This window comes from Rhodnius prolixus, unplaced genomic scaffold (assembly GCF_049639745.1).
Source record: "Rhodnius prolixus isolate KJV_2025 unplaced genomic scaffold, Rpr scaffold_1, whole genome shotgun sequence".
NCBI classification, from domain to species: Eukaryota; Metazoa; Arthropoda; class Insecta; order Hemiptera; family Reduviidae; genus Rhodnius; species Rhodnius prolixus.
The window spans coordinates 39,042,665-39,060,498 of record NW_027411581.1 but is presented as its reverse complement, the minus strand read 5'-3'; the positions used below and the strand labels follow the sequence as shown (position 1 = coordinate 39,060,498).

Sequence of the window (17,834 nt, the reverse complement as noted above, 5' to 3'; positions counted from 1 at the left end):
GTCTTTTTTTAGTTTTAAGTTTTATGCTTTTAATTTCTCTTTCCATGAACATCGTCAAGATATCTAATAACATACTTCTTGCTGCACACTATATATTTATCGCTTTCTTCTTTTATTTTATTCAGTCCATCTTTCTAAGCAGACCATGTAATGTAGAGGCAATAATAGAAGCAGATAAATTATGCGTTCCACGAAAATAATGCATTGTATCGGAAAATACAGTTTCACTTATCTAGGCTGCATTATTTTCCGTACAGAGTTTTTAGTAAGTAAATTTGTGTACAATAACAAAGATTGTGATAATTAACTGATAATTGAGCTGTTTATTGCACAAATCGATTAACTTCATTTTTTGAAATATCTTAATTTTAAGTGTTAAAGCACTTGGTTCAGTGATAGCTGTTTATATTTATAATAAATTTCCCGAATAATAAAGAATAACACCACTAAACGACAATTTTTTTCCCCCCATTAAATAATAAATAATTTATTTTAGAAGCCATTTTGATTAACTTTATCGCAAGTGTTTCTATATTGAATCGATTTTTCAGAATAAATATTAATTACTACAAAGAAAGCAGTAGTAGTTTTTTGTGAATTAGAATTTTGCAGATCTTCTTATTCCTCAAATTTATTTCATTAAATGAACTTATGCATGTATGTGCGTGCGCATGTATTTGCGCCATTTCCTTACCCTCATTTCTTTTGCTTGTTATATCTAATAATAATAATAATAATAGTGTTTTATTGAACAAAAATAACATATTTACAATACAAACAAATTTACAAACACTTTAGGCATGGACTCCAGAGTCCGTCCGCCAAGTTGACCAAGTTGTCTAGTGCAAAAATAAAAGTTTATAACTAAAGATGTTTACTTCTTTATCTTTCTCTTTTCTTCAAATAAATTTACAGAATATAAATATAATAAACTAGAATTGAACTTCTAAACCCTGGACTTCCATACTTGCCGCTACTCAATATACAAAACTAATAAAAACGAAAATATATTAAAATAAAAATTAAAACTGAGTTGTTATTTTAAAAGAAAAAAAATTAAATTATAATACTTTCATTAAACTAAAAATTAAACTCATTTATAAGAAAACTTCTATATTTCCAGGCATACTCGGTGTACTTATATAAATTTTCCCAACCATAATCACCATTCAGATATTTTATGACTTCATCAACACTTATGAATTTATTACCTAACCACCTCATTCTGAATTCCTGCAAAATTGGACAAAGTCCTAAAAAGTGTACCAAATTTTCTGTAGCATTTAGATTACACAATGCGCATTTATGTGCTCTCTCTTCTCTAGTGATGTTATAATTTAAGTACTGCGCCTCGCCCCGCAACTTAAAGATTGTTGACATCACCCGAACACTGTTTACATCATTAATATAATGATTTTCAAGTAAATTGGTATCTAAAAGTCTATACAGAGTATGAAATCTCGACTGATTAGCGTTGCACATTAAGTTTTGTTTAAATTCTAGATTTACTCGTTCTAAAAAGTTTTCAAATGAATCTAGATTATTACTATTTATATTATAATTAAACATTGGCAATCCGTATTGATTACATAACTCTTGGCAATCCTTATACCAATATATTTTCTTATTAATTATTTTTTGAGCTATTAATCTTGGGAAACGGTGCTGCGGCATTGCCATAACTTTCTTTATGTAGTTGTAATGGAGTCTCATGGTGTAGTTGAAGAGGGGTAGTGCATTTGTTTCGGAATATACAATGTAATGGGGCATGTTTCTAGGCAGCATGAACAATCTTTTGAGAAAAAACGTGCCAATTTTTTTGACAATTTGGTACCGCTGGTCCCCATACTTGGGCCGCGTAACACATAATCGCCCTCATCACCGAATTAAAAACCTTAAATTTAGCCTTCATCGCAACGTCTTTATTTCTAATAAAGGGCTTAAAGGTTGTCAGAATTGCTTGTTATATCTATTATAGTTGCAAAATAAATAAACAAAAGAAAAAAAAATGAATTTATATTTTGATCTGGATTAAACAGACAATAAGGAAATAGGCAGAGTGACATTTCTCATTTCGTTCCGCTCTTATTTAAAGATGTAATGCAGAGATTTTAGCCTAAAATCGAGATGTTAAAATAGCATTTTTTGTCTTGTTTTCAAATATTATTTTGCACTTTTCTCGTAAATAAAACCACTTTTTGATAAAAATTCACGGCATCAATGGTTTTTCTCAAGAAAGTAGTTTAGATTCTAACAGAGGGCTATAACGTTAGAGTTTGCTCCGCTGACAACTGGTTCAGGCCGAGCCGTAAGAAGGAGTACTGACTGATATTGCACAAGTTTGAGAAAAGTTCTACTTACTGACAAGGAGAAAGAGTGGTCTTCTTCTAAAATTATGGTTAAATATTTACGGTTTATTCTAGGTAGGATATAAGCCTATATATATTTGGTCATTCGCCTGAATGAGCTTCAGCGATGCAGGGAAAAATATTTTTAGGAGCAAAAATGGCTTTTACGAAGTAAGAAACCTCTGATCACATCTAAGAAAGTTTTGGCGAATTCTTACATCAAAAATTGGATAATATATTTTTGAGGCTCTCCAAAACGTGTCACTTTCGGGCGGAAAGCTGTTTAATTTGGTCTAAAAACTATCTTGACGGGAGTCTAATTTTTGACATTTTATTCTTGCCTTCCAGAACACTAGTTTCGGAAAAACTCTATATCCTTGTCTCATATTTTTTCATAAAACACTCCTAAAAATTTCATTAAGATTAGTTTAGGTTTGTAGGTGTTACAGTTGTTTCCCGGAAACAATTTTTATTCCTAAAAATACTTTTTTGGGGGCTCCTGGGGCGCATTCAGACGAACGAATGAATAAGTATTGACTTATTTTTGTCGTAGGATAACCAGTAGAACAAAATTCCTCTTCTCAGTGAAGTGATAATATTTCGCATAATTATTTTTACACTTTTTGGTGAATTTTTATTTTGACCGAATTTGAGGACATTTTAAAATATTTGTCAAATATGAATAGTGTTTGCTGTGATAACATTCTACTTGTTAGTTAACTTATTAAAAGTATAAATCTGGAGGAGCGGTTGAAGGAGCAAACGAGTGACAAAGGATATGCTAGTATGGAATCCCACAGTGTTGTGCGCTAGACACCCGTCAGAGCACTTTTTGTGAGCACTACTTCTTTACAGTCCGCGGCCATTACATGCCAAAACCGTGTCGCCTTCCAAATCAAATTCCCCCGCGCAGTTCTTGCTTCAAGTCTCCTTCGTGTTCATCGCCGCCGACCAGCACCCTCTCTTTTTCACTCGCATCTTTCTCACTCTACCTACAATTCTCCTTCACGTTCCTCCAAGCTAGCTTATTTACTTTTTTACTTTGTTTTGTTTGATCGCCTCTCTCTTTCTAGCTACCTTAGCGTATCTCACTTTTTCTTTATTCTCTCCTTCGCTACTTTTTCTTTCAGTTCTGAAATGTCCTCGACAGAAAACTGGAGATTTGAGATAACACTTTTTAAGGGATGACGCCGATGTTGTATACAAGAGTGAAGAAGCAAGATCATTGCCAAAGTACCTTGCCTATATGTGAATGTATTCTCAGAATGCTGCCGTGTATGTGACAGTATAAATATGTGCACATTGTAAAACCAACAGAAGTGTTTTAAATTTGTCCACATGTAATTTAAAGTTTATATTTGCTTGTTTTATGGTGGTGAAGTATTGTTCTTCTTCTTCCAGTTTTGTTCTGGAGGGTCCTAAAGATTGGCACGCTCAAACCTCTGAAAAAACCAAACACGATGTCTAAAAAATTAAATTAGTAAATACTTTCATGTCAGACATCGGAGACTAATAAATTTTTGGCATGTCGCGTTTTTCCTTTTTATAATTTCTTCAACTTCAAGCTAAGATTATTTCGATATTATCATTGAATGCTGGTTAAATTGTTACTAATGATGTTCTTCCCAAATTTATTAATTTACAAAACTAAAATATTTTATTAATTTATTAAAACTTTAATTTTTGTTTCAACGCTGTGACGTTTTACTTGATCCATATTCTTACCGCCGAAGCAGGTACTCCATATTCTTATTTAAATTGTATGATTTTTTTCGGTGGGAGTAGTTCTATTGCAATTAAATTTAATGTTTGACAGATTTTTTCGTAAAATTTGTTAGTTCTTCGGTTTAGAATTGGTCTGTCTTATTCATGATTAAATACATTCCAGGTATTCTCGTAGCCATTTAAAGTTTATGTAGCTGACGTCATATGTAGACTGCAGGAGCTCTGAATCAGCCGTTCTATCCTAAAACTGGGCTAACATAAATCACTAAGTTAAATCTGCTGAAAGATCCATCAAAGATTTCCTTCCACTTAGTATTTAAGCTAGATATTTTTTTTTGTTTTTCAAGGAACATTTGAATGCCTAGCTATAACGTGAGTTGGTTAAGGATAGACCTTCCCAGGTTCTAAGACTTCTGAGATATATCAATTAAGCGTGAGCCATAATTTGGCTGGTACCAACAGGATATCAGTAGATCTACATTTTTCTTGCTTTTGCAGTGCAACAAATCCTTCCTAAAACAAAGAATATAGCACATTAGATCACTCATTTTTAACATTCACATGTGTTAAGCATGCTACTTTACAATAATATTATGCAGACTTTTAGGGAATAGGCCATGTTTTAATATTTTCTCTTAAAGACATGGTAACATCTAAGGTTATGGCATCCTCAGAGATCTTAGTTCGTTGCAGGATGAAGGATAGCGCGCCTGGCTTTGAACTTAAGATCTCGGAATTATCAGTCCATCGCACTACCATCTAATAAGCCCTTGCCTACAGTTATATTTTTTGTTCATTTTTGTGTAACAAAGATTATTTTGTGTATTAATTGTAGATACTGATAATTGAATTGGATTTTAATTGTTTTGCGTTAAAGTGTCCTTTTAAAATTTCCCTTTAATCTTTTCCAATTAGAGGTGGGAACCATTTTTGAAATAGTGAGGAGTTTCAAATGAAAGAGATTTGGTTACAACCACAGTGTACGAAACTTATCTACTACTGAAACTTATCTTTTATTAAAAGAGGTTTATGGCGGTGAAAGTTAATCACGTGCGCGAGTTTTTGAGTGGTTCAAGCGTTTCCAAGATGGCCGAGAAGACGTCGGAGATGATGACCGCCCAGGTCGCCCTTCCACGTCCAAAACGGATGAAAATATCGATTATTATTTATTTATTTATTTTTTTTATTTATTTATTTCCAAGCTTATAGGTAAATACCTTTAGCAGGGAGTTGTAACAGTAATATACAAATAGTAAAAAATAAAAGTAAATAAATGAAAAATACAAAATACAATAATAAAATAAAATAAAGTAAAATAGATAAATCAAATAACATTTGAATAATATAGTAATAAAATAAAGAAAACTATTCCTTGTGAGGTAAAAAAGTGGAAAAACTAAAACATAATCATTGACATATGTACATAAGTGAAAAATATCTTAGTTATTTGGGCATAAATTACTCAACAGTTATCACTCTAAGAGCAAAGAACTTCTGAGCTTCAGAGCTTGGTACATAAAACTGTAAATGTCATTAATTTGGTGTACACTATTTATATTTAACAATTTGAGAAGGTTATCATTTTTAGATGCATTTAAAGAATAGTATGAGTTGAGAAAATGACTTCTGATGGGTAATAGTGAGGTACATTCAAAGAGGAAATGAAGAACTGAATCTGGAGAAAAAGAGTTACAGATGAGACAAAGATTGTTTTCGTCAAATTCATAATAGGTGTCATTAATATAGAATCTTGCCTTGGATAAATTGCACAGCCTTAATTGCACTACCACTCTCACTTTTTTAATATTTACTTTCCAATCCAGATATGGCTCTGGTAATCCGAGTGTAGCTAAGGATCTATATAAACAGTTGTATCTGGAGCTGAGTATGCAATCAATATCCTCACTGACACATTTATTTTTAAATTTGTTAATGAGATTGTGAAATTCTTTCCTCAGTACAGCAGCACTTTGACAGTGAAAAAGATCCAACGAACCCACAGAGATAAATATATTTTTCAAATTGGAGACCCAGTTGTTATCCTTACTAGAAAAAGAATTACCTAAATTAAAGAGAGCGTTATAAGAGGTTCTGAGCAAACGAAAGTGAGGCATATCTAAAATTTTAATAAGTAATGAAAGCATAGACTGAAATACAATTACTTTAACTGGGAGAAGTGAACCTGTGCTTTGGTTGATTTTATGATCGTTTACAGGAATATCGATTATAATTAATCAACATTACTACCGTGAGGTGCTTGCTCAACTCCATGAAAGAGTAAGGAAAAAACGACCCGATTTGTGAAAGAATAAGCCATGAGTTCTCCATAATGACAACGCGCCGGCTCACACTGCATTGTCTGTCAAGACGTTTCTAGCCAAGTACAACATCCCAGTTTTAGGCCATACGCCTTATTCGCCTGACCTGGCCCCGTGTGACTTTTATCTGTTCTCCAAAGTCAAATCTGCATTAAAAGGAACATGATTTTATCCCGTTGAAGCTGGGAAAGAAAAAGCGGCACGCGTCTTGCTGGAGCTCCAAGAAAAAGACTTCCAGCACTGTTTCGAACTATGGTAAATTCGTATGGAGCGTTGTAGGGATAGGGGAGGGGTATATATTGAAGGTGGTAATAACTAAATATGTATAAATTTAAAATAAAATGTTTTATAGCAATAGTCTCGTTATTTAATAGCCATACCTCTTATATTTGTATAATTGAACTGCAATCTACTATTTCGAGTCCATTCATTTAGCTTTACGCCCAAAATTGCTTAGCTGTCTAAACAGTTGAATCAATTGGTCCCACATGAAAATGAAATTCGAGTTTTCCTAGTCAAAGGCGAGCACTTGGCAGAGATCCCTTAGAGAGGCTTTCTATTTGTCTAAAAGTGATTAAGATACGGAGCGTCAGCATTGTGTTTGTCTGTGTCTATGCTCTGCATACTTTATAAGCATGCTAATTAGGATTGATTGTACTTCCTTTGTAAACAAGAGAAAGAGATGGTATAAATACATGCAAACTGTGCAAATATTCTTACTTCAGTTACATTACAGAATATGCTATTTAGTGCAGTAATGTTTTAAGTACATGTATGTGTTCTTATGCATATATTCAGTGCGTACTAGTAACTGGTTCAGTGACGAAGTGTGCAGTAGTCTCAATAAATGAGATACTTGCAAACTTTGCTCTTACAACTCCCGGCTCGCTCTCTTTCTATTCCCTCACAATCTTCGCCTCCCATCAGCCAATTTAAATAGATAATAGGTAGCGTAATTAACTCTTGTGGCATTTAACAATGCCACTTGTTACGGCTTAATCCATGTAGGTAAGAGAATTTAATCTACTCCTGTTTAAGTCACTCTTTCTTAACTATCTTTCTAACCGTGTTTTCTCTTTCATAAATCTTTTTATTAACAGAAATAATGTCTTATTTTTATTAATATATCTCATTATTTAAACATAAATTAGTTTTTTTAAAGTCTCACATTTTGTTGCAGAATTTAATGTGTCACCACGAGACAAAAAAATCCACAAGCAGCACCCTCTTCTGGTTCCAAAGCACAGGACACTTGAGTTCCTGTTTGTAAAGCGCCTGTTATCTTTCTCTTTAAAATAAATTAAGTGAAAAATAAATAATAATGATCAAAATTAAATAAGTTTAAATCTACAATAAAAATTTAGACATTGATACTTCCGTGCTATAGAAACGCACTTTGGCAACTCATATTAATTCACTAAATATTCAAATTTAAATTAAAATAATCGTCTATTTTTTTTAGACAAGGATTGGACAAGGATCGTGGACAGGGGGTCGGAGTACATACTTTACTTTTAACCCTTTTTTTTAGAAATAAAAAGTAGCTGCACCAAATCTGCGAATCATACCTTTTTGATGAACAATCAGTGGTGTCAATTATAGGGGGACCGAAAAGTAATCAAATTATTTTTTCGAAAAACATTTATTTATTAAAGAAATCTTAAATGCTAATCAACAAAATAATTTCCTTCATTTTCTAACACTTTTTGCCAGCGAAAAGGCAGTCGTTCGATTCCCTTTCTAAAAAAGTCCTTCGATTTTTCATTGGAGAACTTTTCCAAGTGCGTTTTCACTTTTCCAACATTGGTAAATTTTTTACCTCTTACTGTATGCTCTAACGATCTGAAAAGGTGATAATCCGACGGCGCGAGATCTGGTGAATAGGGTGGATTGGGTATAAGTTCTCACCCAAGCTCCCTTATTTTTTCCTGTCTTATTTTTGCTGCGTGAGGCCTCGCACTGTCGTGTTGAAGGATCCTTTTTTTGTTATTGACCAAAACAGATCGTTTTTTTTATGAGCTCTTGTTTCACTCGCTCGAGTTGGTCACAATACACTGTCGCTGTAACGGTCTGACCAGGTTCAAGCAATTCATAGTGTATGATTCCAGAAAAATCCCACCACACACACACAAGGACCTTCTTTATCGTTAGTGACGGTCGAGGTGTCGGATCAGGTGCTTTTCCGGGAGAAAGCCATTGTCTTTTTCGTGCAGGATTGGTGTATAGCACCCACTTCTCATCTCCAGTTACAATTCGTCGCAAAAATGGATCAGTTTCATACCGAGACAAAAGAGACGCGCTGATGGTATGCCGTTGATCTGATCGAGCGCCGTTAAAAATTTACCAATGTTGGAAAAGTGAATACGCACTTGGAAAAGTTCTTCAATGAAAAATCGAAGGACTTTTTTAAAAAGGGAATCGAACGATTGCCTTTTCGCTGGCAAAAAGTGTTAGAAAATGAAGGAAATTATTTTGTTGATTAGCATTTAAGATTTCTTTAATAAATGTTGTTCTTTTTTGGTTCTTTTTGGTTCTTTGGATGGTTCTTTTTTTTTTTTAAATGGTTCCCATCAACATATTCTCTCCACATTTCATATTTAAGAATAAAGGAAAAATGTTAATCGTCCATCATACTTAATTAAAAAAGTTTTAGGGCACTGAGAATTATGAAAGTTATACTTGTTCTAAATACAAAGAATAAAGCATTTTCGACGAGGAAAACTTTTGAATTTAACCCTTTCGAAAAACGTCCAACAACTAGTGACAAAACACCGCCGACATGAACATTGTTGGCGTAGAATGGTGTGTAAAAAAGAACTTATAAGCGGCCCTCTCTTTAGTATCAAAAGATTAAGAGGGTTTCAGAAGTTCATGGATATATCTTGAATACCACTGTTCACATTTGGAAACAGAGAGCAGCAGGAGGCAAACAGACGGAGTGCCAGATACCCAAGCGAACTGAATGCTGAAATAGAGACTGTTGGAAGTCTCACACAGACTAGTTCTAGTAGTCTTTCAAAGAAAAAAAACAAGAATCAACATTCTCCAAACTAGAACCGATTAAACTGAAGATTATGTATGGGTTCAGTTTTATAAAATGAGACTGCCCATTAGGTGAATATTTGTTATTATAAATATAGAATACAGTAGGTGTTGATCACTTTAAATTTGTTATTTACTGGCGGTCTAGTTCTTTTACTATACAGATTGTTTAAGTAGATTTTGTTTTAGAAGTTATTATTATAAAGAAGATGGCAGTCAGGTTAAAATCGATTAAATAAATATTAAGGTGAACTGGTTTGCGAGATAAGCAGGCTTGTTTGTGAGAGACTTGTGATGATAATTATAACCATCACACCTGCTTTTCCTCCCTGCCTCTATTCACCTGTACCTGCCTCACAATCTATAAACTTCAATAGGTAATCTATTTTTACCTTTTTTCTAGTTACATTTATGATTTTATTACTGATAATGTATTCAAATAGTTATTTCTTTTATAAAATGTTATATATATAATTTGTTTGGGTAAAAAGTTGTTATTAATGGACATAATCTTTGATGTTTTTCCGTCATTGGAGAGTTTTGAACGATTATTTGGTAAAGTTTGTTCTAATAATGATTTTACTTTGGATAGAACTGTAGCTAATCTTTTTTACGTAGAAGAAAAACTAACGACGTAGATGTACGGAACTACATCAACTCTGGAGTGCAATCCTTTCATCTACAATATTTCTTTTCTTTCCGGTATCTCTTCCAGGAGTTCTCTTATGCTGTCCCAGGATGTATCCTTCTCTCTCTGCAGGGTATCATCAATTGGCCCATACGAACCAACTATGGTCACTTCCCTTCCCATAAGCTTCATTTTCAGGAAAATTATCTGTTCGCTAATAATGTTCCAACTCGGTATCTTTCTTCTAAGTTCTTTACTTATCAAGATAGACACTCCTTCTTTTGCTCTAGCTGTTTTGTCCATACACTCAAGAAATATGTATATTTTCCTAAACATACGCTCCGATTACTTTTCTTTTAGACTCTGATAGAAACGGTTACTAGAATTCCATATTTCGTCAATTCACTTGGTAACAGATCCACATTGTTTGATGTATCCTGCACATTCCAGGATCCTAATGAAATAGTTATACTCCGTTTGCCTGGTCGATGCCGATTAATCCGTACATTTTCCCTACTTATATATCTTTTAGCATTGTCGGTTTTTTTGTTCTGGACGGTGAGCTGGCCCGTCGTAACAACCTTCAACTTGAAGGACCAGGATGTTTGATTTATAGTCTTCTTCCGCTAGACGGGTTGTCTTCAAGTCTTGTCTACCCTGGAAAAGTATAGGACAAAGTAGGATAAAAGCAGGTTAACGAGAGATTGGAAAAGACGGGGAACGGGAATAATCCTGAGTCCACGGACAGTTACTCAGGGTCTCTCTTTTAGTCGCCTCTTACAGTTTTGAAGAGATACTGTGGGTGTATTCTTCCTCCCCCACCACAGGGTGTTCAATTCTCCAAATATTTCCCATTCTTCTAACACATATTTCACCATAACAATTGTTAATCATACAAGTTCTCTGCAGAATTCCCAGGAAGTGGGAAGTATGATCACTACTCCCTAAAGCCTTAACACTCCTTTCACTCAAGAGAGTGTACATCCAACAACACCGCGCTGTATTTACGAAGGCACACATAGGAGAACAAATGTCCTACCTAGCTTATAATATTATCTAGGACAGCTTAGTTACTCCAAGAGGAAAACCGCTGCGTTAAGAAGAACAGAGTTCGATTGCCTCATTTTCGGTATTCCATGACGCCTTGGGCTTGGGAAGTGCTAAGAACCCATCAGCAGTCAAGCTTAAATCCTTTTCTAGCAAGATTGTTAAGCTAAGCGTGAGATTGAATGTTACCGTTTCTATTGATGTGCTCTTCCTAGGAGAGTTGTCCGGGAAACAACATGTCTTTACTGGAAGCTAATTATCAGATTTTTTCCTCCACATTAATATGTTCGTTAAATCTTGCTATTAAACCACCCTGATTCTAGGTTTTGAATAAATGCTTGAATATTTCAGTTGCCATCACTGGTAGAACTTTACTGTGTCAATTGTTTATAAACTAACTTTCCTTGCTCTGAGTTGCCATGAATATGAGGAAAAACAATTTAATGATTTTTATTTTATTTTTAAAAATTGTAGTTAAATTAGAAACTGGAAGTGCGATTTTAAGGAACATAATTTTATTATTTATTTCTCCCTCTTTCAAAAACGACTGCAACTTTGTTCATCGGTTTAAACCTGTATTTTTATTTGCTCCATTTTTCTGGTAAAATTATTTCTAGAGTTGTAAGAAACCTGTCGAAGAGAGGGTGTTGCTAGGGCACTTACTACCTGCCGGTATTATTATACCTATACTATTGTCCAATCAGAATTTTCAGCCAATAATTTGTAACTACGTTCACCACCTTCTGTACGAGTACATCCGTGTCTACTTTAAGTTAAGTTTATGAATGAATTTGTTCTACAATCAGCGCGTAGACACCCTTCAAGCTGAATCTAGCCAAAATATTTTCTAAAAGAAAAAGCATTAATCTTTTATAGCTTTCTATTTTGCACCACATAAATGCAGCTTTGATAGGAAATAAATTTAAATTAATATGTTGCATAAACGAAGCTTAAAAATTCAAGATATATACCGCAAGCTTGCACTTAGCTCACCTTCCTGCAAAGCGCAGTTGTGCACTTCAGGGACACCTTTCGGCCACCTTTATTTTGGATTTTTGGTACTGTAAGGTATGGAAATTATAACTTCTGAATTTAATATTTTTGTGTGATAACAAGAATTTGGCTTTTAATTGAAAACGAAAATCTAACAGATTCTTTAATAGAAACTATCTCTTTCCTCAGTCTCAAAAAACAATTACTGCAGGATCTACTCGTCTATCTCTCTTTAAGGATACACAAAGGGAAAATTACAAGTCATTCCTTAAAAGAGTTTCGTTTGGAAATAAAATTTCCCGTATTTCTGTCTAGAAATTGAAAAATGTAATTTATATTTCTCTGCGAACTTATCATGATTGTTCACACGACAACAGACTGTGCTATCATTAATGTACACGTTCTAGATATTTAAATTTAATTTTTTTAATGTTGGTATTGTCCAATGAGAGCTGCAATTCCAAAATTTTTTACTTGTCTTGCTTCATTTTCGTTCCTGTTCTCTCGATTATATATTTAAATTTGAGGCATATCTATCCATTCCTTACATTAAAATATTATGAACATAAATATTTAAAATTATACGGTAAATTACAGTTTAAGTATTTTATAGGTTCAAAAAAATCAGTAAATTTACGAGTTACCCTTGACTCTTTGTCCATGTAATATCTAAATAACAAGATGGAAGTTCTATTAAAAAAATTAAAACAAAAAATGAACAGAAGATTTAAAAAGTAGAAAGAAGAAATCAGAAGAGTCTGTTAGAACCAATCACAAATGCATCCCTCAGCCTTACCGTACACAGAGATAATTTCACGGCTATGTATCAGTCGACAACGATTAACATACGTCACACGTAGGGTTGAAAAAAAAAACGGAGTGGTATTCTTCTGGATGCTGTGCCCTATGTGAGTGTTTTATTAGTGAAGGTGAGCCCGTGGTAGTTGGAGGAGTTGAGAAGTAGCAGCGCAGGAGATGGTTAAGTGGTTGAAGGTGTTCTTCGTCTTAATACATACATACACCTGCACAGACTCCCCGTCGGCTTTTCCCAATAGTGGAAAAGGCAACGTCAACTTCTAAAAGTGAAAAAGGAACAAGAGATAAAAGTATTGGACGGAGGTTTGAAGGAGGCGCCCTCCTGCCTCGAACTTGGCCCTCCTGCTGGACAAGCTAACACCCTCTATTGTCATGCTTATTTACACTAGCGCATAAATTAGGAAATAATGTAGGCGTACCAAACTATTCACTCTTTACACTAAGAGATTATTTTTATAACTTTGTCTACACAATTCTATTTTGGGAGAAAATAGACGTTCGATTTCTTTTAGATTCTTTTACAGCTACGAGAAAAATATGGTGAAATTAAACAAAAAAATCGTGTCAAAATACAGTATTTGAGCTCCTCCAAAATAATTATTGTAGTAAAAGCCATTAGTCTAAGTGGGTTTAAGGTGGGTACAAAGTTACTAACAAAAAATCTGAAAAACCATTTTTGAGAAAATCCTAAAAGGTGAAAAGTAGTTTGATATCCAATATCATTGAATATCTTGGCACTTCCAATCAGGTAATTTTTTCAAAATTTTAAATTTAGTCCCTCATTTTATTCTTTTTATTTGTACGCAGGTGGCTAGCCAGATCAACGATACTTTGGAGCAGCGTTTCCCAAACTTTTTTTACCGCGGCCCGGTACGAGATTTTAAATTTTTTCGCGCCCCACCTTATAAAAAAAACATTTATTTACAAAACAAATTTTATTTTTTAATAAGAATCAGAATTCAAGTTATTTGTTTGTTTATTTCATACACAAAAATTGCAAAATAATTATACAGGGTGATCCACTTAAAACGCACCAATCGCTAATAACTTTTTAGGAAAGCGGAATTTCGAAAAAATCCACGAAGTAAACTATATGTTTTTTTCGGTCTAGTTTTCAAATTTTTCAACCCCAATGCTGTATCTTTATTTTTGGCGGAGTTACGGCCAAAAACCCGATTGGGGTTTCATAAGGACCACTGGTTTTGACAGAGATTATGAATACTCCATAAAAAATTGTGACAAGTGACGTTAATCCTGTTTTGATATCCCTAATATTTGTTGAGATATTTAAGATCAAAGTTACAATTTTATCTATTCGTGAACGGTTTTCAATATTAATTTTCCACCAGAAATACACGTTTTTGAAGGTCCTCTGACTACAGAAATATTATTTCTATAGTATATAGAAATATACAGAAAAAAATAAACTTACCAGCTCCCCTTCTTGAACACAATAATCCAACTGTAATCCATAGGTTCCCAAGTTTATTGGGTCGTACTACTTTTTCAAATAATGATTCGATAGCGCTCGGGTCTTGGGTGAAAAACAAGAAAGATTTAGAAAATTATTTTATTAGAAGATATTACCAATATTGGTGTATTGCTCAAAACTTGATTAAGAAATATATATTACTAAAAAAATAGATATAATATTATTAGCGAGAGGGCTTAGTCTGGCGTAATGACACTAATTTTTCGATATTTGGTGCCATTATTGTCACCAGCAATCTTAAGTCGCCGCGTTCCACTACTGACAACCTGTTTCTTTTGCTTGTTAGTAGATTGACTGTTTCGGCTAAATATGAAGATGGGAATGCAATAAAAAACTTTCTGATTGTAGCCCATACGGCCGGATATAATACTGGACTTTGCCTTTGAAGCCAAAATTCTTGATATCCATTTTTTAATTTCAATTTTAACTCTTCGTTTGTTGTCAGTTCTATCAACTCCTCCTGCAGTGATAATTCTGCTGTATGTAGGTTTGAGGAAGGCTGGAATGATCATGTTGAGGACATCCCAAAATCTATTTGTAATACCTTCTTTAAGTGCTTCCAAATGCTGGCAATCTTGTCATGACCTGCGCACGGCTTATGCTTTGGCTCGTTCCATTCCCTAGGGGAGCGTCGGCTAGTACTCAACGCCCCCCAAAATTGGCCTTTGATCAAAAACGTCCCCCTAGATCTCTTCAGCGCCCACCGGTAACTTGAGAAAAGTTTGAAATATAAAATGGAAAGTTAGAAAATTAACTGAATGGCCGATTCATTTAGAAAATAAAATGGATGATGATTGAAAAATTATATTTGCATTAAATTTATTAAAAAATACTTTTTATGGAACTCCGAAATTGTTGAAAAACAAGTGTATGCTGTAACGGATATTATTAGAAATACTGTGAACATTTTCCATCTTTGATAAGTTGTAGGTCCAGTGCTTCCTAAAATAAGCACCTTTTCCAGCTCTCTCTGATGTAACTAAATAATCTATTTACATAACAATGGCGTAAGTTAGAAGTAATTATTGGAATCAAAGGATATACAGAATGTTAAATATGCTAATTTATGAGCGTTGCGTGTAATTCGTATTTGTAAATAAATGTGGCCGCGTGTCTGAACGTACTAAGGCTGATAATGACCTTCAGACGTGTTGGTTAAAGCAGGCTAAGTTAATTAATGGAGACTCCATCAAAACAGTAGTACCTAGTGTTGAGCTCTTGGTCCAAAAAAGGATATATGTACTGGAAACTACCCTGGCCGCTTCATGTATCTGCTGTCAGGTAGAGCTACGTTAAATCATTCTTGATTTATTAGATTTTTCTTGGAAAGTGTAAGAATCACTTTGAAGCGTGTACTTCGTTTTTTTTTTTTGAAAAAATAACTTTACAAAATTGAAAGAGTGTGTTATTTATTTCTATTTTTAACCAAAGAAATATGTACCCACAATGCATTTATCTTCATTTCTACATCTAAATTTTAATGGAACTGATAGAAGCAAGGTCAGATTTAAAATTTTACATGTTTTCTTCTATTTTTAAACTTTTTCTTTTTAGATAATTCATTATTAATGATTAAGCAACAATAGGATTTCAATTTTGCATTTCGTTGGTCTCATTACCGGGAGACTAAGTTGGACAACTTAGTTAACCAGTCCCTTGTTCAATTGTGTCCTGTCAAAAACTAAGTAATTGGATATTTTTCAGGAAATACGTTCTCTCAAAATAAGAGGATAAGTATTTATAAGTAATGATTTTTAGATAGAACGGATATACACAGAGTTAGCGCTTCTGTCAGAGGGTTAGTAGCTATAAATCGCTGGAACTGCCAACTTGATGTTTGTTTCTTTTTACAAGTTTTCTCGTACTATCACCGGAGGTTTTTCAGTAATATATATTTAGTTAAGACCTCGCTGCATTGTTCAACATCTTAACTTAGTCTCCCTAGAAATGAAAATAATATTAACGGGTTGAACCAAAGCTTTAAAGATTAGCTAAATGGTTTTGCATTCCCACGAGAAGATTCCGTTTTCAAATCTTGTTGCCGAAGCTTAGATTTTCTTTTCCTAGGAGCTTCATGCAGTTCACTGCCCGGAAACGGACAGTGATGATTGTAACGAGAGAACACATTGCCAGTATCTGCATCAAAAAACAAAAAAATTCTCTTAAAACATTGTGTTTTATTAAATTGAAGTATAATTTTAATAATTTTGTTTATTGACGTTTTAGTAATAAAGTTTTTACGGCCTTTGTTTTAATCATGCACCAGCTACTCTCCTGACGGATTCAATCTAAAGCTTAAAATGGTTTTTCTTATTTTTTTTCTCATTGGCATCCGGAGCATTGCCAGCCCCCGGACTATAATCTCGTTGCAGACTTCCCTGACTTGAGGTTCTTGTGGCTTCTAGGAAGAGAAAATTCTAAAGAAGAGCTGACTGATTCAAGCCCGGGATCTCTGCATGGAAATCCAGAGCACTATTTACTGAGCTAATCCTTTCCTTTTATATAACTAAATCGCCTATGATTTACCATCTTTTGGAACCTTCTTCGTTACCTTTGTAGATGGATATCCTCTGCAAGTTGTAGCTGTGTCTGCAGCTGAAGACAAATTCTTAACTGTGCTTCCAACGATATCTTTCTGTTTAGCTCTTGTATATCCTTTTCTACAATCTAAAGAAAGCTGAAAAATATTTTTAAACGGGTAATAGAGCAAGACAGCGGTGCCTGCTTACAATAAATAATGATCCTCTGCTCCTCCAATGATTCCTTGCTCTCTCGCAAAGTTATTCCTTTTGAATGAGCAAAAGTTTTTTTTTTTAGTTATACTTTTTCTTCTTTATTTGCACAGTGGTCTTTGTTAACTAAAATAAATAAATACTTTAAATAAATACTCTGACATATTTTACTTATTTTCTACATAAATGCTGCAAATTATTATAGCTTTACATACAGTTCGTAACGATAAGTTCCATAAAATTAAGTGGATAATAAAATGTTATTTCTTAAATTTATATACCGAATGTTTGGCTGTAGAAAGGAGCCGGCAGAAAATCAGGGATTTTTTTTATTATTACATTGGAAGCAATAAATTCAAATGACGTACGTAACATAACCTTTTTTTTTAGACTGATGGGAGAAACACCTTTTATGACTTTTCCATCCTGAAAATAATCTGAATTTCCTTTCCCCTCAACAGCGGCTAACTTGAACATGTTTTTTTATTTTGATTTGTTTTACAAAATTTCTTTTTTTTAAATTGAGTATTGTCAGTTTGGTCTTAGTCGGATCTTGCTCTAAGCAGTATACTCTCCAAGGGTTTTCTTTGAACTCAGCTCCTTTCACACCAAGAGCCCATGATTCAGTCTCTTGCTCCTCCGCCGGTAACTGTATCCGATTTACATTGCCTTTCCCAGCTCTTACTAAAAGCT

The 17,834-nt window shown here is 33.9% G+C and overlaps 1 protein-coding gene across 5 annotated transcripts in view; it reads left to right on the top strand.

Moving 5' to 3' along the window:
* LOC141459754 (lysine-specific histone demethylase 1A-like) overlaps positions 1 to 17,834 on the top strand; it is a 419,413-nt gene that overhangs the window by 337,699 nt on the left and 63,880 nt on the right. For 4 of the 5 annotated variants that reach the window (XM_074139161.1, XM_074139266.1, XM_074139245.1 and 1 more), the window contains one exon: positions 7,572 to 7,705. The exons of the other annotated variant lie outside the window; for it this stretch is intronic. In XM_074139161.1, the coding sequence (XP_073995262.1) occupies positions 7,572 to 7,690 (119 nt within the window). In that variant the 3' untranslated portion in view covers positions 7,691 to 7,705. Of the gene's footprint in view, positions 1 to 7,571; positions 7,706 to 17,834 lie in introns of those variants that run through there. 5 annotated transcript variants of the gene reach the window in all.